Source organism: Seriola aureovittata, chromosome 8 (genome assembly GCF_021018895.1).
Source record: "Seriola aureovittata isolate HTS-2021-v1 ecotype China chromosome 8, ASM2101889v1, whole genome shotgun sequence".
Classification (NCBI taxonomy): domain Eukaryota; kingdom Metazoa; phylum Chordata; class Actinopteri; order Carangiformes; family Carangidae; genus Seriola; species Seriola aureovittata.
In genome coordinates, this window is record NC_079371.1 from 10,208,272 (window position 1) to 10,231,727 (window position 23,456).

At 38.9% G+C, this 23,456-nt stretch overlaps 1 protein-coding gene across 1 annotated transcript; it reads left to right on the forward strand.

Annotated features, from left to right (window-relative positions):
• Positions 1–2,826: 2,826 nt before the first annotated feature.
• On the forward strand, positions 2,827–22,179 carry egf (epidermal growth factor). Its single transcript, XM_056382540.1, has 23 exons — positions 2,827–3,703; positions 6,652–6,851; positions 7,028–7,209; positions 7,859–8,086; positions 8,288–8,490; positions 8,625–8,738; positions 8,908–9,030; positions 11,113–11,235; positions 11,635–11,760; positions 11,987–12,123; positions 12,503–12,651; positions 13,017–13,121; positions 13,443–13,666; positions 14,412–14,579; positions 14,932–15,081; positions 15,169–15,249; positions 15,352–15,468; positions 15,959–16,081; positions 16,473–16,638; positions 17,469–17,633; positions 19,077–19,179; positions 19,513–19,609; positions 19,730–22,179. Exons 1-23 carry the CDS (start codon positions 3,577–3,579, stop codon positions 19,933–19,935), a joined length of 3,417 nt encoding a protein of 1,138 aa, XP_056238515.1. The 5' UTR covers positions 2,827–3,576; the 3' UTR covers positions 19,936–22,179.
• The last annotated feature ends 1,277 nt before the right edge of the window (positions 22,180–23,456 follow it).

Sequence of the window (23,456 nt, forward strand, 5' to 3'; positions counted from 1 at the left end):
ACCGTGGGCAATGCCTGAATGCCACATTAGAAACACATATGAAATATTTGTTATATGCCTTTTATGAAACTGATAATATATTAACTACAAAATCATTTATACATCTTTATAAATATTAATTTTTTTCACATGTGGGGTGATAAGGCACTGATTGACTGTAATATAATGGTTTAGCCCATTCATTCTCCATTTCCAATAAACTATCAATTTATAAAGATTTATATAATGATTTAGACAAGCTTAGTAAACATGAAAACATGCCCTGGAAGTTGTTGGTAAAAACTCAGATTAGTCAATGACTTTCTGATGTTTTTTATTCATGTCCTTATTTCTTTGGAGCCTTATATTTGATAAAGACATTTCAATAGTTGTCACTTCAGCACAGCACCTTTGTTGAACTGAATTATAAATAGTACCATACAAAGAGCCTGTCAGTTAACTGTGTGGGGTGTTAAATGTTATATTCAATGCCAAAGTTTAAGTGTCAGATATGAATATCATGTGGTGGTGTCAAAAAGACCCATTACCCATTCCCCATCACATTCACAACATCACTGTTGCTTTATACATCAAGTTGATTGTTGCCTTACTGGACAAGCAAGCACGGTCAGTGTGTTTGATAGAATATGTGACTCATCTGATAAACATTGCCAGTTTCTATGACTTTATGTATACGTTTGTTTATAAGTGGAGTTGTGCATTTGTTTTTAATAAACCATTAATTAAACTGTTGAACTCTATTGGTGTTATTTGTGTACCATGTTATCAGAACGGGTATGTGCACACTGTTCCTATATAAATAGGTCTCTCAAATGGTATAAATAACCTACAAAAATGTTGACCGTCAATGACTTTCAGGGTCACTAAACTCACTGACCTTCAATTATATACCATCAATTCTCTATTCACCTATGCATAAATTAAACTCTACATTACCTAGTACGAGTTAAACACAATACTTCAAGTAGAAGCAAAATAAAGAGCCTGCTGTGAAGTAAAAGTATGACCAGTGTTATTTATGAACACAAGACAGCATCGAAATGTACACAGACATATCACATGATCAGTCAGTTAAGAACAAGAGCAGGCGTGTTCATCCTGAAAATCAATGGGTTACAGTTGTCATGCTCTCTGCTCATCTGAACAGGAGTTGCAATAAATCCCAATTAGACAACCTGGAAAACTGTTCCCATGGATACCTCTGTGCCACCATCTGTATGAGCCTGCAGCAATAAATAATTTTTACACCAGCTGTGCCGTTATTATGGCAACAGACAGGCTACTTTAACAAACAGAATGAATGGATGTAGAAAAGGATGGGCTAAGGTGTTAATGATAGATGAACTATGACTGGACAGACAGTCTGTTAATTAATCTATCGATTTGTCGGTCTGTCCTTTATCCCCTCTCTATGTCCCTGGTCCTCTTGCCTCTATAGCTATCTATCCTACCCAGCTGACAATTTATCTGTTGGATATAAAAACAGATACAATAGATTTCTTCCTTAATTGTGCCACAGCTGCCACTAGGCTGACAATGCAACTGGAGGTGAGATACTTTACCTCTCTAGAGGCTTTACAGTTGCATCATAAATTCTGCTGCCATTATAGCAGGCCAGTGGAAAACTGATTACATGTAAGTAGTGACAGAGTATATACCAACATGGCTAAGACTGTTGTGTGGTTGTGGAAACATTTTGTAATCTATGCTATGCACTGGGTCTAATAAGCTGGATTTGCTTCCAATTTGACTTAAATGTGAAACAAACTTGCCCTTAGCATTTTCAGCCGGAGGTCAAGCACAAAGCCATCAATCTTAAACCTGCAATCCATTAACTTTAACCTCACTCAAATAACAGTAAAGTTTAAGGAGCACTTATTTCTTAGGTTTTTGCACATTGTTGACACTGAATGTAGAAGAAAATAACAATATCAGCAGCCAAGTAATCTGAACACAAATACAGTATATTATTAAATTCATGACGGTATTAGTACCAGCAGGTGGGACCTGGCAACCCTGATCAATATTTTTCCATAGCAGATGGGAGCTGGGTGGATGAAGCAGCCAAAGCAAATGTGCTATTTTAGGTGTTTCACCACTCTCAACTTTGTATCATATAAACTTTAGTAAGAGTGATGATTTTGCAGGTATTACTATCAGCATGACATTATTTCAATCAAAAGTTGCATAGTCTCAAATGCTTTATAATGTAACAGCTTCAAAGTGACTCATCCAGATGGAATTAAGAAGTGTTCGTTTTACAAAAGCAATGACATGATGTAGCATCTAATATGGCTGCAGCATCTACACTCTTTCTCCTAGATAACACACTTAACTTGATGATTCAGACCCACGTGTACTTGTCATTCAGTGCAACAGTTACCTGAAGAGAAATTAACATTATAATTGTCTGCCCGGGGTGAAACCGTGGGAAAAGGTCAGTGCCCGTCAGACTGCTAACATTACTCAGGAAACAAGGCAACGTTCTCAGCCGTGTAAATCTTCTACTTCTCCTATACAAGCTTACTGGTGACGTTGTTGCTGACAATATCCTAGTCATTGGAGGGTATGAATAGAGGTTTTGGTTCCTGCTGTCTGTTAGCTGTTCTCCTGGGTAAAAAGAGGACAAACAATTTAGGGATAATCAGCTCCACTCCTGCTCCGTTCTCTATAAATGACTCATTTTACCGATTCCCTCTGGGAGCCAAATGAACGTCAACAGGAGACAGCCTGACACACTGGCTTCTCATTCACACACACGACACAAAACAGAGTGTCTATTGTGTGTGTGTGTGTGTGTGTGTGTGTGTGTGTGTGTGTGTCTCAGTCATGTGTAAATTATACTTGTACTGTAAGTGTAGGTAATTTATGAATGGTGTAATAGTCTGGAAAAAATACCCAAAGTCAATTTTGTTCCCCAATGAATAAATAATTGAATATCTCAAGGTTGTGTCCGGTCTAATAGCCCATCTCCCCGTCTCCCTCTGCCAGACACAAAAACTCCAAACAGACGCATCCATCCACACACAGAATGGACATGGGTCAGGGGGTGGGGTGAGGGTAAGATTTGTTATTATGTGGGACCTTTCTTCAGCCCAGCCTCATTTCTTGCATATTCCACATTCTGCTTGAGACACTGACTGCAGCTTAAAGAAGATCTTGCTCCAATACTGGACTAGCATGTGCAAAATTTACCACGGGGGTGTCAGGAATTTCAATCTTTGCTTCCAAAACAGGCTGGCACCCTGGGGGCAAGGTGGGGAGTGAGCAGGATCCCACACACTTTTCTTTTTTTTTTTTCCTCTTTTGGTCAAACACTGCAATAGCAGTATCACCCTCTTTATTGAGTCCATCTTTTCACAGTGGATTTGCATCTCTCTCATCTCTTAGCATGACATCACCTGGTATGTAAAGTTCCTGTGTCTCTAGGGTTAAAGCCGTCGACAAGGATGTCAACAGTCTGTAAGCAAACGTTGCTTGATTTTGGGGAATTCTTGTGCGCCAGCTCTGATAGTGGGAATGCCTGAGAAACAGTGAACAAGTGCAGCTCCCAAGGCAGGGAAAAGGCGCAGGATTATGTTGGCAGCAACGATCACAGCAGTGCTGATCTATTTCATGGTGCAAAACTCTGGAGCCTTGGCCCTCAGAACAGGATGCTGGGATGAACGCCTATCACGAGCGGGGAGAAACAGCAGCTGTGCGGGTGAGTTTGACACCTCTCCTGTCCAGAGAAATAATTCCAAGTCACAGTACTGTCAGAAGTGATTCTAAAAGTACTGTAGTCCACCAGATAGTCTGTGGTATATGGAGGTCTATTGTTCTTTAAACCATGTGTGTCAGTAGTCTGTTGATTTTAACAAGTACAGTATACACTATCAGCAACCATGTCAAGTACTATTACAACTGTGATAACTGCTATTCTGCCTTGGGCTAGTGCTCAGATAAAAAAAACAAACCTGACATTGTGTAAAATAACACAAGAACTACCCCATCTCTAGAAAGAGCAGAGCAACAGATGGTAAAAGACAGCCACTCTTCAGTGTGTGTGGCAAAGTGAACTTGGCTAAGCAAACAATATAATGCACTGTACCAAAGGTACAGTACACTGGCCTGTGCTGAGTGGGTGTATCTCAGACTGAGCCCAAGTTTTTTGTGGGATGCCACAAGGACGTCACATGAAGCTTACAGGTAGTGACTGCTGACGTCTAAAAGATTATTTCCCTGTAGGAAAAGCAACTGTCATAACTGATGACTTTAGCTTTATCTCAACAGAACATAATGAAGAGTAATGATGAGTTGTCTCTACAATAGCCATTGATAAATTCTTGTCACTATTTGGTGTCCTCCACTGATAGATCAAAGGTCAAGCTTAAGAACATCATCATCTGAGTTGGTTTAGTTTCCTCCGCACTCAAGCAGGTGTATACTTATCAGCCAAAGCCGGTCTCACAATGAACAAGATGTATTTTATTTAAACAAAAAACTACATTCTAGCATCCTCACGCAGCAAATATGAGATAACAAAACATCCAGGGGCATTTTTCCCCCCTTTTTCTGTGTTCCTCCTAATGAAAATGTATTGATCTTAATCAAGCCCATTTTCCAGTTTGCACAATGTTGTGCCAAATTTGCAATTATACCTCGGTTCACTAGAAATTAGTTGATCACACCCCAAAGGCTGTGCAAGAAATAAGGGGCCACACACTCTATGCTGCTTTCACTGACATCACTCTAGAAATCTGGATAATATGAAACATCTTCCTCACATCTATTCAAGAAATGAATATAAACTTCTAAATTATCATGTGTAATTTCATAAAGTAATACTGGGCTATATTGTGTGATTTTCCTTTAACTCAATTGAGAATTCATTTATAAATAAAAGAACCAGATGGAGAGGTCTAGTTTTTGGCTATTTCAATTAATTAAATTACCTGATAGTTATAATACCTCAACATATTAACAAAACAAGTATTTCTTTATTGCCGTAAAGTAGTCCTGCTCAGTAATCTGCAACATTGTCCACAAAAGCCAAATACAGCCACATATATACTACCCTGGTATAAGTGGTATGCGGAAATGTCTGTTATATGTTATATATTGTCATACCGCTCAAACCCTTACAGTCTATGCAATGTTGCATCTCCAATACTCAAGATTGTTTTGATGAGCAACAGGATTGCATTGGCCAATCCAATGGACTGACTCAACAGCCAAAATTACCACTCAAACTGCCCTAATAATATTTATCATGATGAAAAATGGGAAATCAATGTCCATAATGTTTGCCTTCCCAGGCATTAGGAGTATCCTGATTTGTTTCACTCCGCTGTCAGATCCAATAACTATTGTAAAATGGAAAATGTTCTGACAGCACCCCTTTTCCCCAATAACCATATCCAATGAACTGAGCTTACTCGGACTAGAATAACGTTGACCACCCTGTGAACTTGTCAATCAATGATTCATCAGGATGTCTCCTAGCAACTCAGCACCAGTGGCTGTCTTAGGGAGCTCAGGCCAGACATTTCATTATGTTTGTCTGGTGTTGCTCATTGTTTTCTTCATTCCACAGAGTTAAGAGCAGTATCCATGGTTGCACATGACCATGATAGACCAGAGCAACTTCTATCAATAGCAATTCGGAGATCGAATTAGGCCAGTTTGTCAAAGTTCAACTGTTTGGACAGCAAATTACATGTCTGTATTAAGAAATAATAATTTGTACAACTGACATGTTGATATGAACATGCACTCCTTGTAAATTTAGATTTATTATTTATTTATTTAATATATATATAAAAAATATTGCCAAGTTTTTGATGTTCAGAGCTGTTTCAGAACTTCAGCGTGTTAACATTTGATTTCCTAAAACCAAAACCTATGAGAAGAAAGTGACACTAACTGCTTCAGCTATTAACTTAGTTCATAGCAGAATGTTGTCAGAGAGTCAAAGGATAGCACAGGAGCTGTTTGTTGCTAAGGGATGATGTATCGCCTGCCCTGAACTTCACCCCATTACAGCCAGGCTCTTCATCAGATTGTCTGACAAATTTACCGACAACTGCAGATTGGCACAAAGATGGAAGAAGCGACTATTGAAAAGTTGGGTTAGTCAGAGGACAAGCCTTATAAAAGGACAGAAACATCTGTGTGCATCAAATCTCATTCACAATTCAAACAAAAATCCAAACAAGTATGCTGTTGTGAAGCATTTAGTGAATAAAATGTTTTTTTAATCTTTCTGATTTTCAACCACGCCTGATTTGAGGGTCAATCCAAATCCTGGGGCCAATTCAACATGTACCTTTAAAAATAACCCTATAAACACACAGAAGCATGTCTTGGATGAATTAAGCAGGTTGGGCTGGTGGACACAAATATATAGCCATAAAAAAAAGAAAAAAAAAAACAATATGGCACTTTCAGACAACATTTGGAAATAAAAAGTTTCTCAGATTACAAACCATGTTAAAACTTTAGTCACCTAATGCAACCATTGTTGTGGGTGACATTGTTTATACCATTGCGCTGCCAAGTGAGAATACTGAGTTACCCTTGTCTACCAATATGGAGCTTTGGAAAGATCTGTACTGTGTGTTTTAGTGTTTAGATTCACATAAGAGGTGTGTGACTTTTGATTTTGTTAAGCTATACAGCCCTTCCTGTTATTCGGTCACGGTAAAGCCATTCATCGGCTGGACCTCGATGGGAGGAACCAGAGAAGGCTCGTGGCTGGTGTGGGAAGTTCTATCCTGCTCGACTTTCATTTCAGACAGGAGGGAGTTTACTGGGCTGACAAACACACTGGGGTCATCTACAAAGCATCAGTGAGAGGAGCACACAAACAGGTGATTATGTAACAGCTAACACTAACCCCAGCAAGGAACTTCACTGATGCAAATGGATTACCAGTCCCTTGTATGAAATATATTCAAACTTGAATCCATCTACAGTAACAGATCAGTATGGCAGTTAAGGATCACCAAATCACAAAAACTCAAATGTTAACTTGTTTGTTTTCCAGAAACTCTACTCATCTGACAAACACATTTCAGGCCTTGCAGTGGACTGGGTTTGGAACAGTGTGTACTGGACAAGTCGAGAAAAGGGAAAAATCAAGAGAATGGATTTAAACGGGAAAAATGAGAGAACTCTTCTAAGACACTTGACCCAACCAAGTTCTATAGTTGTTGACCCCACTAACAGGTAATCCATTCTGCATTAGACTTTTATGTTTGTCATGACGGACCTTGTGTCCTCATGTAGGCAAGTTAGAGGACAGGTCAAATGAGATTACATTTATAACTCCCATGCTTCTGCGCACACAGTGGAGATTCCTGGCATTTTTTGTGTTTCTACTGTATAAATGTTTCATCTCCCTCCATTAAGCACGGCTTGCACAGAGGTGCAAAAATGCCAGACTGACTCTGACATACCACCGATCTGTCACGTAAAAGACAGCTCGTTTTTAGCCAGGGAGTCATTTTATTGCATTTTTGGTCTAGTAGACTGGCAAGTAGATACGCCAAAGCAAATACTGGCAGAGAGGGATTTATATTAATATTTCAGAATATTTCACCGTGATAATAAAATGCCATGAGCATATTTTAAATTACTTTTTACTTTTCTAAACATGACTAAAATGTGACTATAAGGCAAAAGGTTCATGAGACTCCTGAGTAGGGGTGAATATTAGCATTCAGGGACAAATGGGGACATCAGTAGAAGCATCGAACTAAAAATGGCAATATTCTGTAACAAAGTAGGACACAAAGGGAGCAAAAAAAACAATGGTGAAGTTTCAGAATACTTCATTGCGCAGCCATCTTTCTCAGTTCCAAACATACGTTTGCAGGTTCCTTTTTTGGCTGTCCGGTGGAATGACTCCGAGTATCCAACGCTCCGATGTGACAGGACAGATGAAAACCACGCTTATTAAGATAGCCGAGCAACTGAAAGCCCTGTCGATTGACAGAGAGGACAACAGACTGTTCTGGGTTCAGTTTGGTCTGCAAGGAGAAAGTGCCATCGCCTCTTGCGATTACAATGGGAACGCCTTGCACATCATAGATCAGCCACTTCGGTGAGCATGTCATTGTATTCAAATCAGTTACTCATCCTTTTTACTTTTGTCACTGAATCTCCAACAGGCCAATATTGAGACGTCTGAAATTATCTAACATCATTTCTCAGTGAAGAAAGACATTTCAATAAGTGTCAAAGATTCCAGAATTAAGGCATTGTGATTATTTCTATTAATGTTTTATTGTTTTGTTTTTGTTAGGTCTCAGTCACTGGGGATATCAGTTTTTCTGGAGCACTTATACTACAGTGATGCTGCATCTCAGGTTATAAAACAAGTGAACAAGTACACTGGTGGAAAGGCACTGGATGTTAACATAAAACAAATGGCAAAACCCCCAGTTGACATCAAGGTGGTACATGCCCTTAACCAGCCGCTGGCAGACTCCCCATCATCTTTTCCAGGTTGTGGCTGAACTTCGACATTTAAAATTGCTCTGTAGCATCTCACCATTTTATTATTTTTATTTACATTGTACTGTATATATATGAAAATGAAAATGTTTTGATAATCTATTTTTGTTAACCCTTTCAAACAGAGTGTGACAAACAGAGCGGAAACTGTGTGAATGTGTGCTCCAATCTAGCTGAGAAGGGGGTTTGCCAGTGCAGTGAAGGCTTTGCTCTCAGTAAGCAAGGCACTTATTGTGAAGGTTGGTATGTTTGCCATTAAATCAAAGAATTAAAAAAAAAAAAAATCGCAATAAAACATTTTTAGTTCAGTCAGTGCATTTTTACTAAAGTCAGTATGAATCTCAGAAATTTCAGGGTAATATATTTATGAAAAAGTTATACCACACTTTTTGTCTATGTGCGCCATAGATGTAAATGAATGTGCCCATTGGAACCATGGCTGCTCGCTTGGTTGTGAAAACATCCCAGGCTCCTATTTCTGTACCTGTCCTAAAGGATACGCCCTCCTTCCAGACAGGAAGACATGTCAAGGTAGAGTGGAAACAGATTTGCTATTATTAACACGTTGATCATAACTAATGTCTATTCTATTCTTTTGTGTTTTGATTTTTCTAATGGGTTTATTAGAGATGTGAAGAATTGATATCACACAAACAATAAATTAGCAGATGAAGTTACGCAACTAGTTGACAACGATCAATTCAATTTTCCTAGCTGTGCAGAATCCCTGTTCAGTGAAATAAGAACGAGAGGAAACATTTTGGCTTTATTCAAAAAGTGTTAACAGTTGCACTGTCTTTCAGTATAATTAATATAACTCTGGTTTGGACTAGATCATTATCTTTTTTGTGTGTGTTATGAAAGGTGGCATTTGTCCCACAGACACTACCTTGACCCTACTGAGCCAATAAAAAGGCTGGGTCACAGACAACCAGACAGACCAGACATATGTGAGCTGCCAATTGTGTGTTAGGTTACTTTGGGTCACTTGTCGCACTCCTGAAGGCCTGGTAGTGGTTAGACTGAGAGGCTGTTTAAAGCTCATGAGAACAAGGATGTTAATAAATGTTATTATCTAACAATCTGCCTTTTTAGGATTAGATCAATATATCAGTTTGATGGCCTGTATTAAAAATGTAATAGTGGCTGTTGGAAATGCTTGATAGTTGTTAATTTGGCCAGAAACTGGTCAAAATGAGAGATTCTGATTGCTAGCTCTAAATATTGGCTGTCAGGAGCTACACTGAAACATATACTGTTTGAAAACTTTTTTTTTTTTGTAATTACACTAATTCAGTTATTCCATATAGCTTTTCTATGTGTCTGGTCATTGCTCTCTGCCATAATGCAGGTCTGTTGTCTGCCTGCATAACAGATTGTTTTTAAGTGAACAGATACCGCAGACAATCTAATATTTTTGGCACAAACATGCTTTGCAGTCATGAGGGAACGTATAAGAAAATCTTTATTTAGTTAAATAAATTGGTAAGAACAACTGATTTTGACAAGGATTTTTAAGAAATATAGAAATCTTTTTTGTTTAATGATTAAATTTAGTGTTGGGTATTTAGTGTGTGTTTAGTGTATTCCTAAATTTTAAATTTTTCATTTAATAATGGTGATCTTAAATCATCAAAAAAGATGTGGTTGGTTTCTGACCAAATTTGCCATTAAAAGCTACAGTGGTGTCTACACAGTGATTAACTTCATAACATATTAAAAGACATTATGGACACATCCTAATCTCTTCTCTTCTAATCTCACAGCTGAGAGGCCAATACAACAGGAAAGGTTCACAGACACAATGAGATTAGATAACGAGATGACATTTTCAATAGGGAACATATCTGGTCAGCAGCTTTGTCTCTCTAAGCCGTCTAAGTAGACAACCTTTGCCAAGGTCCACAAGAAAACAAACATGCAGCCAAGCAGCAGACTAGACAATGGAGACAGCAGCAGAGATTACATGGAGGAGGTGGATAGAGTGACGCTGCTTACGTTTTTTGTTTTAGACTCAATAAAAACAATAGGGAAAAGATTAATTCACAATAAACAAAGGCACTTAAAAAAGCAGTTTTTCATGTAAATTGCTTCAAGTAAAATTTGAATTTTTTTTTCCATGCCATCTTTCATCATTTTCATGTGTAGTACAGTTCGTCCTGCACATTTACACATAATGTATTCTTCAATTAAAGTTCAAAGTACAGTATGTAGTTCAAAAAGCAAGCTAGCTAGCGCAATAATTTTACCTGTTACCAGTAGGAAGAAGTCAACAGTAAGAGGCACAGCAACTGCTCCTGTAACTATTTCACGTTAAATTCATATCTGTATATTGTCTGTGTATACATGGAGCATATTCACAAGTACAGGAGATACCACACTCCTGTGAGGTAACATTACATCACTCTCTCAGTGTGGGCTTAGGCTGCACTCTCATCGCACTTTAACAGCAGAAATACAGCACACTTCATACAGGGACTTTACCAGAGCTTGTTGTCCATCTGTTTGTCCACGTTTCTATTAATTAATTTTTATTCGCTTAGATCAGATTTTTACCATAACTGTTAAAATGGAAAATAGTGTTTTAAGATATACATTTCTTTCTACAATCAGAGATCATACCATGTGAAGGCAATATGACTAAGTGTGGCCATGGATGTCTGAAAACAGATGAGGGTGACATATGTGTGTGCCCTGAGGGATCATTACTACAGGAGGACGGACAAGCCTGTACTGGTATGGACAATATTACAGTGAAACTAAAATCTACCTAATATTCATAACTTTATGGAATTATTTGACACACACACACACACACACACACACACACACACACACAATCTAATACCAAAACAAACACTGCGAGGCAAGAAAGCGGCCTTTCTATTTTGCTTCATTTAATAATGGAGTTCCAAATTTATAGTGGGGTTCAGGTAAAATCAGGGGAGACAAAGTGTGCAACAACACAGATGGATTTTCTCTCATCAGTAATAAAAGTTACAAGACGGAAGGAGTTTTAAGCTGTTAAAAAAAAGCAGTATTACATAAATACATGGAGCCAAGTCCTGTTAGAAAATGGAGCATGTTTGAAGAGAACATAACTTATCTGTGTAACACTATTTTTGGCTATTGCAGGCTGCTCATCTGTAGACAAAGGGGGTTGCAGTCAGCTCTGTACTCCCGTCACCCCTAGTAGGTGGCAGTGTGGTTGTCTGCCTGGCTACCAGCTCCACCAAAATGGCAAGCGCTGTATTGCTACGGGTGAGTCATACCACGCCAAAGCAGAAAGCTGAGGCGCATAAGCCCACACAGATGAACAGACTTCCTATCTGTCTAAATCTCACTGTTTATCTTCTGCTTCCACAAACACAGTCTGCAAATGACAAAGAAAAATTTGCAAAGAAAAGCAAATTATGAGTTTAGTGTGTTAACATCTACTACAGTACAACTGATCTGATTATAAAAACACTGCCTTGGTATTTTTCAGGACCACCACCGTATCTGCTAGTTGCTAATTTAGTAGATGTACGAAGAATGAATCCTGATGGCACTGGTGATCAAACCCTGGTGGAGGAGCCCAGAGGAACAATCATAGCTTTGGATTATGACCCGGTCCAGAACGATGTAAGATGAAAACCCCTTTCATTTAGTATCGTCATTTTGAGTCAGATTTTTTTTATTAGTTGCTGTTGTAGTAGAGTATGAGTGTGTGTTGATGTACTTTACTAACCTCCTACACTCTCATGACTCCTACAGAGCAGCACATTTAGGTGGATGAGATTCAGGTTTTGGTGCAGGCATCCAATGACACCTAGTGGACAGACGCTGTAATTTGATGGCCTATAGGTTGCACCAATGTTTAATCAAGAGTCATTTAACCTTTAGTTCACATTTTGGTAGTTTCTGGTGTTCTCCGTTTAGATTATTATCTGCATGTTTTACCATTTGCCCATTTTATATGATAAATGTGTCTTCATGAAAAATTTCTGTATGCATTTTGAAGGTGTACTTTGCTAGTACAAGCCAGAAGACAATAGAGCGGATCGATCTGAACGGTGGGTCCAGAGACATTGTTGTGTCTGAGAATCTGAACTCTCCAGAGGGACTGGCCATTGACTGGGTTCACCGCAGGATGTACTGGACTGATAAAAGGTTTGTGGTGTGTGTATATAAGTAAATTCAGCTGATCCATTCCATGAAAAGATGGTTTCATTTAGTGCTAGACTTATGAATCTTGTGTAGAAATTTTACTTTTATTTTTCTATGCTGGGCCACACTCTGTTGATGTGACTTTCAGTGCTTAGGTCAGTGTCGATTATGTCTGTCTGTTTTGTTTTTATTAAACCTCAAGCAAACCCTGTGAAGCATTGGCAACAGGCATTTTAAGTAATTTTTGTGTGGATAAAGTTTATAGTATTTTCAGGTAATTGTTATGTTGCTAAACATTAACAAAACTGACATGACTTTTGTTCTCTGTTTTACTCTCTTTTGTTTTTACTTGTACTGTTGCGCTCCAGCCAGTCGACTGTTGACTGCAGTACCTTGGTAGGACTGAACAGAGAAACCATTGTGAGAAAAGGGCTAGAAAAACCAAGAGGAATCGCAGTCCATCCTTTGGCAAAGTGAGTATGCCAGGAACCATACATGCACCAGTTCTTTCAAACAAGGCAAATTTTCAGTATCTCAATAGCAGCTCTACTTGTTGAATTACCCTGAAAAGACCACTGAATTTTTGTAACCATCATTCTGGACTTTAACACTGCCCCCCTTTTCTATTAAGTAGTTTCAAAGTGAAAAGAATAAAAACTTTTCTTTTTGTTTTATATTCTGTAAAGTCATATCATTACCAAGAGGTCCTGTTTTAAATACTATATTATTAAAAAAAAAATTCTAAATGGGATTAATAAGTATCTGCCTAATATACTTCTTTTTGTTGTTTTGAGGAAGTTGTTCTGGACTGATATGGGAGCCCAGCCTGTGGTGGAAAGTGCCTCTTTAGACGGGAAAGTTCGGACTGTCATTGCTAGCACCAACCTTGTGTCACCTAGTGGCCTGGCCATCGATTTCACAGAGGATCGTCTGTTCTGGTGCGACCAGCGGAGGGGTCTGGTGGAGACTGCTGCCCTGGATGGCTCAGACCGACGGATCCTGTTAGAGAACCAAGTAGGTGAGGCTTGTTTGAAACATGCACATGCAAACATGTAGAGGTGACACTGTACTGGAAAGTACATCATTAAGTATTATAATACAAGACAGAATTGTTTATGTTAAAATCAGGGCCATAATACACCTGAGCCTCACAGTTAGAGATGATAAATACATTTACAGCTTTCGAACTACAACTGAGACTGACATACTAAATCTATGTGTGGGTGCAGCTGTATTTGCTAAATGTTGATTTAAGCCTGAGAAAGTACTGTACACTTTAGACTGATGAAGGCAATGCTGCATCTGACAACACAGAGCTAAGTCAAACAAGCTGAGCCTTAGATGCACTGAGCAGCCACCATACAAGGGGAAGAAAATTACCTAAGTGCACTGTGGACTTGGCGTATGTCAATTAAAACTTTATCCAAACCTTTCATTAATTTATCTGTAGATGCAGCAGTCTGCTGAGAACGACAATACCTTGTTCAGAAAGCCGTCAAATGCTTATCACATGCATCTTCTTGCTTTCCAATAACCCACGCTATCATTTCAGTCCAGGTTATAAATGTAGTCCTCCTAAATACACACAACATTTCTACCAGTTGTCCAATTTACTCTTTCATTCAGTGACTGTGTTCACTTGAACCAGTGTGTTCTTGCCCTTACTGTAGTCATGGACTTAACTGCTGAACGAACAGAAAATAATTCTCACCTGGTATCACCCAGTGAACTCAATTCTTCCTCCTCTATTCTGATTGGTCCAGGTCGACCTTTTGACCTCGCAGTATTCGGGGACAGGCTCTGGATCTCTGATTGGGAGCACCAGCAGCTGAGGAGCGTACACAAGCGGACTGGGAAGAAACTGCAACGTATCCATGGCAGCATGGTCCACCCAGCATCCATTGTGGTGGTTCATCCCCTCGCTAAACCAGGTACAGAGAGAGAAAACAGGGATTATGATCTGAGGAGTTGGTATATCAACACTAGTAATTAAAAGTGGCATAACAACAGAATAATATTGTATGGCAGGAAGGAAGAAGGAAGGAGGAGAGGAGTCTTCTTCCAGCCAAAACAGTGCTAAAGCGTTTTTGTTATTATTAAGTTTACAAAATTTATATCAACAAAGCAACTTTCTCTACATTCAGTGTAGATGCACAGCCTCTAAATATGATACTTGGATACAGTATATATAGGCCAAGAACAACAGAAAAGATCAAACAAAGAATCCTCTAATCCTTGACATTTCCTGGGCTTCTCATCGTCGATTTGCATCCTTATCTTCAGGGGCAGACGTTTGCCTTCATCTGAATGGAGGTTGTGCCCAGGCGTGTGAAAGCAAACTGGGATTCTCCCACTGCTCCTGTCTGTCAAGTTACATCCTATCAGCTGACGGAAAAACCTGCTTGCCTTCTGATGCTTCAAATGGGACAGCAGGTGATTTATTTTATGCTGGGAGACACTTCTGTAGGAACTCTAAATGATGATAAATGCTAATGATAACCTTACGTATTAACTGTGTAGAATCTGGAGACAGTGAATCCACTGAGTTGACATCTCTCAAGGGCAGTGAGCCAACTCTCTTCACAGACAAGATGGTCTCAGGTAACAGTGCACCTTTACAAAAGAAAATGATTTGTGGTTCCTACCATTCGATATCTTACTCTACCTCCATGTTATGTTTCCATATGTCCCCTTCTCTGTCAGACCAGAATGAGTGTTACTCACTCCGCTGTGATGTGAATGCACAGTGCCTGCTTCATGCTGGCAGCCCAACCTGTTTATGTCTTGAAGGTTTTACGGGTGATGGACAGTCGTGTGTGGGTGAGTATTTCTTCTTCTGTACTATCAAAGTGTCTTAGAGGGATGAAGTTACATATCCTGAAAAAAAGCCTATGGGATAAAAATTTGGCACAGAGAAGGTTTTATCTCACTTTTCTGTAGCAGGGATTTAAACTGCAGGCTACATATTAACATAGGTGACAGCGCTGGGAATGGAGTGGAATTGAGTTTTTGAAGTAAAAACATTTCTCAGTGGAAGAGCTGCTCGGGAAGCAAAGGTAATGTAAGATAAAAATTAATGAGAGCAGCTAAGTCTTTCAGTAAGTTCTTTATAGGCCAGTTTCAGTGACTGATGCTTTCATCAATGTACCAGCGAGTACGGTCTGCTTATAGAGATTATATTAGATTATATTTTGATGAGAAGGTACCATTAAATGTATGAATTGAAGAATTGTAGACCTGTGATACTTTGAATACGGTAACATTTTAGGTTATAAAAGATTAGTCATCTTTTCTTCTCCCTGTGTTTTAGATATTGATGAGTGTAAACTGGGAACACACAATTGTAACAAAAACGCTGAATGCCAAAATACTTTGGGGAAGTATCTCTGCAAGTGCCAGGCTGGATACCACATCAATGGGAAAACATGTCAAGGTGCGTCTTGAATTTTTACAGCAAATGTAGTTTTGAGTACCACTTTTTTCCCCCATTTAGATTATTACAAACACCATGACAAACACTGAAACTATATTCACTCCTGCTACTGATCATCACATGTACTATTTAAAGTGGTGAGATATCAGGCTCAAAGTCAGTAAAGTGGAGGCTTAAAACCACTGTGATTAAGTAACCGGGCTTACTCCGGCGAATCCCTAGTATCTATCATTCTCACATCTGGGATGTAAAATAATCCCTTTTATCATAGACAGAATACAGTGTATATATGAGTCACTTCAAGACACAAGTAGTATTTCAAATAGCAGACTTTGACTGAAGATACACAGTAGTGCTGTACTGTAATCACATCATATCCCTAATCCTCAAGAGCTGGAGACCACATCGACATGGGTGACGACCAGTAGCCCTGCTGAAGTCACCACCCGGCACCACAACAGTAACTCTGTGGAGAACTGCCCCTCCACCCATGAGTCCTACTGTCTATACCAGGGCGTCTGCTTCTACTTTCCTGAAATGGAGTCCTATGCATGCAAGTAAATAAACTTCCAATTGTGTAATCCCTCTATTTGACCTGCCACTTTCGAGTTGAACAGCTTACTGATAGTGTGCTCATGCTTGCTGGCCTTTCTCCAGATTAGATAATTAGATAACACATACGTAACACATTACATAAAAAAGGCTGCTATTCATTTGTTCAAGAGAGGTCGTAATGTTCATTTATGCTCAATACAAACAGATATAAAGTCACTCAGACTGTAATCAGGAGAATATTTAAGTGTTCTTTGGGAAGTATTTTCCTTTTCAAACAGCTTGTCACATCACACTTCTATCTCTGATGTTATTTATGACAGCTGACAAGCTGTAGGTGTCACTGTTGTTCCATGATTAAAGCCACTGCATCATGACAGTGGCTATTGCTACTATTGCTACTTTCTCATATTTAAACACATGCAACATAAAATGACATATGCATATATATATATATATAGTTAACGTAATTTTTTTCCCTTGCAATGTTCAACAACACTATAGCTCGTTATGTTATTCTTTCCATAGTTTGTAATGTGTACTGCTGTTAACTTCAATGTAGCATAAATCTATAGCCTAAGTGCAGTCAGTCAGGTTCTAACAAAATACAGTTAAGAGAGTTATTATTTAAAATTTAGGATTTTTACATAATTTTGCATTGTATTATATTTAATGTAGCATATGCACATGACCCACTTAGTTGAAAAGCTTGAAGAACGCACTTCATTTCTCAATAGTGGATTCTGATCATTCAGTACATTACATTATTAAATGGCTGGCACATCGGAAAAATTCAGTGTAACTTTTAACTGTGTCTTTGTTGAACCTGTTGCAGTTGTGTATCAGGCTACATGGGGGAGCGCTGTCAGTTCAGTGACCTGGAGTGGTGGGACCTTCAGCAGGCTGAGGAAGAGAAAAGGAGAAACATGGTCATTGCGGCCTGCATGGTCGTCCTCATCTCCCTGCTCTCCATTGCTGCCTGCGTCACCTACTGCTATGGGTGAGAGGACAGGAGGACAAAAAGTGGTACACGAGGACCAAGGCATATAAAATTGTAATGTGAAAAATAAGGCAAAAGGGAAATTAAAAGAGAAAGTGAGAAAAAAGAAGAGAAAAAAAGAATTCCATTTTTATGGGTTTTATAAAAATGGTAAATGTAAGAGTTAAAAAAAAAAAAGTATATATATATATATCCACACATACAGTACGTCACAGTATGTGCTGGTGTATGCACGACAGTAATGATGTACAATATAAGCAGTGTTGGGTTTAGTCTGCTGGACACTGGAAGCACGGGGCAGCACAGATAGCCAGGGAGAAGCGGCCTCAACAATGAATGAGCTGACAGCCTTTAGAGGTGTCTATCAAACCCATGGTGGCATGATCCGTGTAATGTAGGTGTCTCAGCATGACAGCAGGGGGTCAGGGAGCAGATCACATGTGGAACGAATGGCAGCATGCAACCCTGGTTAGCTGAGTAAGGAGCATAGGTAAACTACATACTGCCACCCCTCCTCCCTTTTATTTCCACCTGAGCTGTCTCTAAGTAGCTGATTTGTTTTACGGTTGTTTCGCTGGCTTACGGACAAGGCTGTTGGCATTCTCCACTCTTTTGACTCACAAAGCACATCCCTCCCCCTCCACATACTACATCCTAACGTTTGCAGCCTTGGTTCCCCCTGTGGAAGCAGCACGCTTTCAATTACATGCTTGGTTTAGCTTGTTCTACAGCAATTACACATAAAAATAGGTCATTTCTCGGCTACAAAATGGAGCCGGTGAGGTATGACCCCAGTGGAAACACTACATCGCCGCCAATAGCTCTACCTCAAATTGCCTTCTGCACTTGACTGCAAGTGCACTTGTCAGTTTTTGAGTTTGGTGGTTGAGTTTCCTCTGCAACACACACAAATATGTTAAGAGTCACACAGTACACACAGCAATACGGGCAAAAAACGCAGTTTCTCATACTCTGTGTTTTTAAAGTCAGACATATAAATATAGCAAATATAGCAAACGTACACATACACATACACACAGCCTTTGGGCTAGTACATCACTGAATCTAGATTTATCCTCTCTGGTCGATAGTATGTTAAAGAGATTAAACACACAGAGCTAAGCGACTGAGACCTGTACAGTGTGCTGCATCTGCTGTGCTTTTACACCGTGTGTGTGTGTGCGTGTTCGTGGGGTGCAGTGCTAGATAACATTATTAACAGGCCATAGAGAGTAAAGGTCATTTTGATATTTTCTACCATGATCAATTTGAATGTATAACATTATGCAAGGACACCATCTCTTTGACTTGATAACCATGTAAATGCCATGTGGGTCTTTGAATATCTGTATGTAAAATTATGTGTTGAGCGAGTCTGAGGATTCTTGGGATTCATAAATTAATTAAAATACTGCATGAATGATTTTACCGTCTTCCACACAGAACTAGAAAATTCTTCCACAAACAACCCTCAGTGGATAATGTGAGTGAGACCAGCATGACAGATGAGAGCATGTTAGATGCCACCACCACCAGTGTGCCTCGGGTAAGACCATCATCACCAAGCTCTCTCATATACGTCTTAAAGTGAAGGAAGCCATCCAGTGAATCTGAGATTAATGTGACTTGACTGATGTGGCCAATAATTTGAATCTGTGTGGTCTCTGTTCATAACATGCGGAACACACAAGTTCAAATCATCACATTTGAGAGGCTGGAATAAGAGAATATGTGGCATTTTTTCACATTTGTCTTGCTTGAGAAGTGAATGAAATGACTGAAATTATTTTTCTATTAAGCTAATTGATTCATTGACAAATGGTTTCAGAACTAATAAAAACCCATTCACCATTTAATTAATTTCTGTATGAATTTGCAGTTCTACATGCTGGTAGAAAATGGAGTGGAAGAAAAAGTCATCCCTGCCATGGGCTGTCCCAGGAGAGCTGTCTGTCCATCATGCTCTTCAGAGACAGGTACCTGAAACTGACATTGACCTTATTCCTTTTATCTTCTTACAACTTTAATGTGAAGAAGTTTTTATGTTTATTTTTTTACCGGCTGCTAAATTATCGTGGTTTTGTTTTCATCACCAGCGGACAACCATGTGTCTGAAGAGTCAGAAACGTTGTCCAAACACAACAGAGGGTATGAGTGTTCCATGGTGTCGGCTCTTGCCATGGAAATCACTAAACCCACTGTCCATCACTCGAGTCCATCACTGTCAAGCTCATATTCCTGTACGTCGTTCAAGCTGACACCACTCTCCCAGACTGCCAGCCCAGAGTCACCCGCTTCTTAGTTCAGCGGAGAGACCGACACCGCTGTACAGTTAAACGCACACATACTGTAACATCTGCCTGATGTACAAACTGCAAATGAAGAGTTTCATTCCACAATGAAATGTGCCGCAAAGTGAACAAGAGCCACTGAAGCTGTTGCCTGGAAAAGTAACTTGTGGCATTTTTGTGTAAAAATAAATTCATGTTTACTTCTCAATTATAGATTTCTATGATACACAATATTTCGGTCAGGCCAGTAGATGTAAGCAATTGTAAATACAGGTATTTGGTAGCAAAAAAAGGAAACTATAGTTAACACACAGACTACAGTGCATTGTAAAAGTAATGAGTGCCATCTTTCATTGAAAAAAATAATAAAATAATGAAATTGTAGATTACCAATATAGTATAAATATCCCTCACCCAGAATACAATGGAGCTGTCAGCTTCAAATAAGTGTATTCTGGGAGGTGGCATGATGGTGTAACACCAGAGTACAATGCTGCATTAATGTTACAGCATAGCCCTCTAATTCTTAATCATTTAACATTAGTAGGCTTAATAATAAAATATTGTTGTTGTAAACTATTTTCCAAAATACAGCATTTGGATTGAAACTCTTCCTTACACTAATATACCTGATACTGTAGCTGACAACTATGTAATATACATGTGTACAGTATGTCTTTCCTTCAAAGTTCTAGAGTAGATCGATATTATCAGGAGTTGTACAAGCTCATAACTTGCTCAAACACAGAGATAAACCAGTGAAAACAGAAAATTAAGAACTACTCCCACTGCTTGCTTTTGAAAATGTCATTGTCATGGACTTTCTAACAAGAACAGCTAAATTTCTGTTTGTCTTTAACCTCATGATCTTAGCCTAGATCCCAGCACCTTCATTCACATCTCTGTTTTGCATGTTTTAGTCACAAGCATTTGCTTTACTCAGGGTGGCATTGCCTACTAAAAATGTTGGACTCCACAGGGTCTTTAAATAGGTTTTCTATTTTTCACCTATCACTGAATAACTGAGGTTAGCCACCATCACTATAAGAATTTCATTCCTAACACCAAGTCGTGTAAATGCTGTTTATGCAGCTTTTTCATCAAAGCATGAAATGTTTCGAGGTGGAGCACTTACAAGTCTTCACATTTACTTTGGGCTACTGTTACAATTTTTTTTTTTTTTTTTTTTAAAATGATCAAATATCTGAAAATCCCTCTCAACTTCCTTGGATAAAAAAGGTGGTTGTAGGAGAGCAAAAGCTGAACACTGCCTGCCTGCTTGTGTTACAAAGGGACACATTTGTTTTGTTGTTTAGAAATTACTTACATGTTTTCCATATTTGCTATATATTTTATGGAGTAACTGTATGAAGTTTTCCTTTCAGTGTGTTGTATTTTGACCATCGAGGTGGAGCTCTGTCAGGTGCAGTGTGGCTCAGTGAAAACAATTTGTTTCTTGTCTTGCCAATCAATTCAAATTGACAAAACGATATGTAAACGGTATAAAACACAGACTATGCACCACAGTGTGTATTACCATGGTTACATTTAGCCAAGCATAACAACTATCATGTCGGTGCATTACTTAACTAACCTGAGAACTGTGACATTGTTAGCAAACTTGCTATATTTATTCTATACAAAAATCCATGTTTACTTTAGCCAGAGTTCTGCTTAGATCTGTGCTTTTAGAAATAAGATGAGGGTTAACTGAACTGGGTTGATGACTGACTGATGATTGACTGAACTGGACTATTTAGTTTGGAAAGGGAAGGCATCTTGCTATTTACCTAATTTCTTTACAGTACAGAGTTTTATATCCCCTAAACAAGCCAAAAACGGGTCATATTTATTTGGACAGGACAGACAACATCCAGAATTTTTATTCACACAGTTTTCGCCTGATTATTTCTCTTATTTTCGGCAGACATAACTGGAATTAGAAAATTGCAAGATGAAGCTCATTTTTATCTCCCTCAATAAAACTATATTCCCAAAAATCTGACTGTTTTAATAACTGCAACATATTCACCAACATCCTCGGTTTACTAGACACACAAAAATGATTACCATCACTAAACTTTTGCCTTTCTTTACCATCCTTATTTCTTTGAAAAATACACTTTTCTAATGATATTATCTTTGTTATAATTGAAACCTTATTTTGACCATTCAAACCCCATCTCTGTCTCGTTACACCACATCGCACTTCTTCAAAGCTCTAGCCCATGCTCCACTGATGATGCTTTTCTATCCTCCACCAAATCTAACGCTCTAGTGATGTTGGTAGCGATGCTGTCACCCTCCACCACCACCACCACCACCACCCCATCTGTCTATTTCTATCTCTGTCTGTGTCTGCGACTTCGTCTCAAGGTTGACTGGGAATTGTTAATAGAAGGACCCATAGCCTCTTTGTTTCGAGGCAATGGCAGAAAACAAAGCACTTTAACTCAAAAAACCATCAAGGGGCACATAGATATTGATTTTCCTGGCAAGACACACTTATCTATATATATTGGCCTCCATTAGGGCTAACAGATAGGTTAGGGCACCACTCAAAACAGCAGCAGATCAGCCCTCAAGTAAAGATGAAATTGGGCCCAGTGTCAATTTATCTTGTATTACTCATCAATTGGGGCAACAGGGGGCAATAGAGTCACTGACACTGTAAGTAACGGCCCTCAGGGGGTCTCAGTTACGTCTCATTTTTGGAAGCAGCTTTGTTTCAAATGTTAATATAAATATAAACTTGCCACAGCTGCCAATTTATTAGTTGTATTCTATAAATATATTAGTATTTTATTAGTTTACAACAGTCCTGCAATAAATCCTACCTTAAATGAAGGTTATGATATTCTGTTTTTATTGAAAGTGCTTTAGACAGGTGTTGATTCACCTTCATTTTAGAGGATGCAGTTTGTGGTGCCGTTACACTGGCAGCTGTTTCTATTACGCTGTCTATCCCATTTATATTAATGTTGGTTGGCTAAATAACAAAAACTGAACATTATAAGCTTCATGAAGGTAGGATGTATTGTGGGACTCTTGTATTATGGTTTTAGCTAGGTGCACATCATGAACTTTAAACTGGGTGTCATTGTCTCAAAAACATTAACAGTAATGTGGTTGGGACTCGCTTATTCGTCATCACTATGGATCAACAAAGAATCTGTAAAAGAAAAGAAGTGGGTGACTATATGTACAACAACATGAGTAAAACAGACGCCTGGTAAAGCAGTGCTGACTGGAATAGGTCTATTAAGCTTACTAAGACATAGGACATCCAGTTGCTGTAATCCTAACCTTCTGCAAAGCACTAACCAAACACCTGAACAAAAGTCTGTCTTTTTGATATTGTAAGCTACTTGCTTGTTCATGTAGCAAATCAACTGTTTATTATACCACTAGATACTAGAATAAACCTGTTATTGTACTACTAGATACTACTGTTACTAATACAACCACTGACTTGCTAGTTAGTGAACATTTTCTATGCACCAAAAGTAAGCAGCCTATCTGGATTAATCAG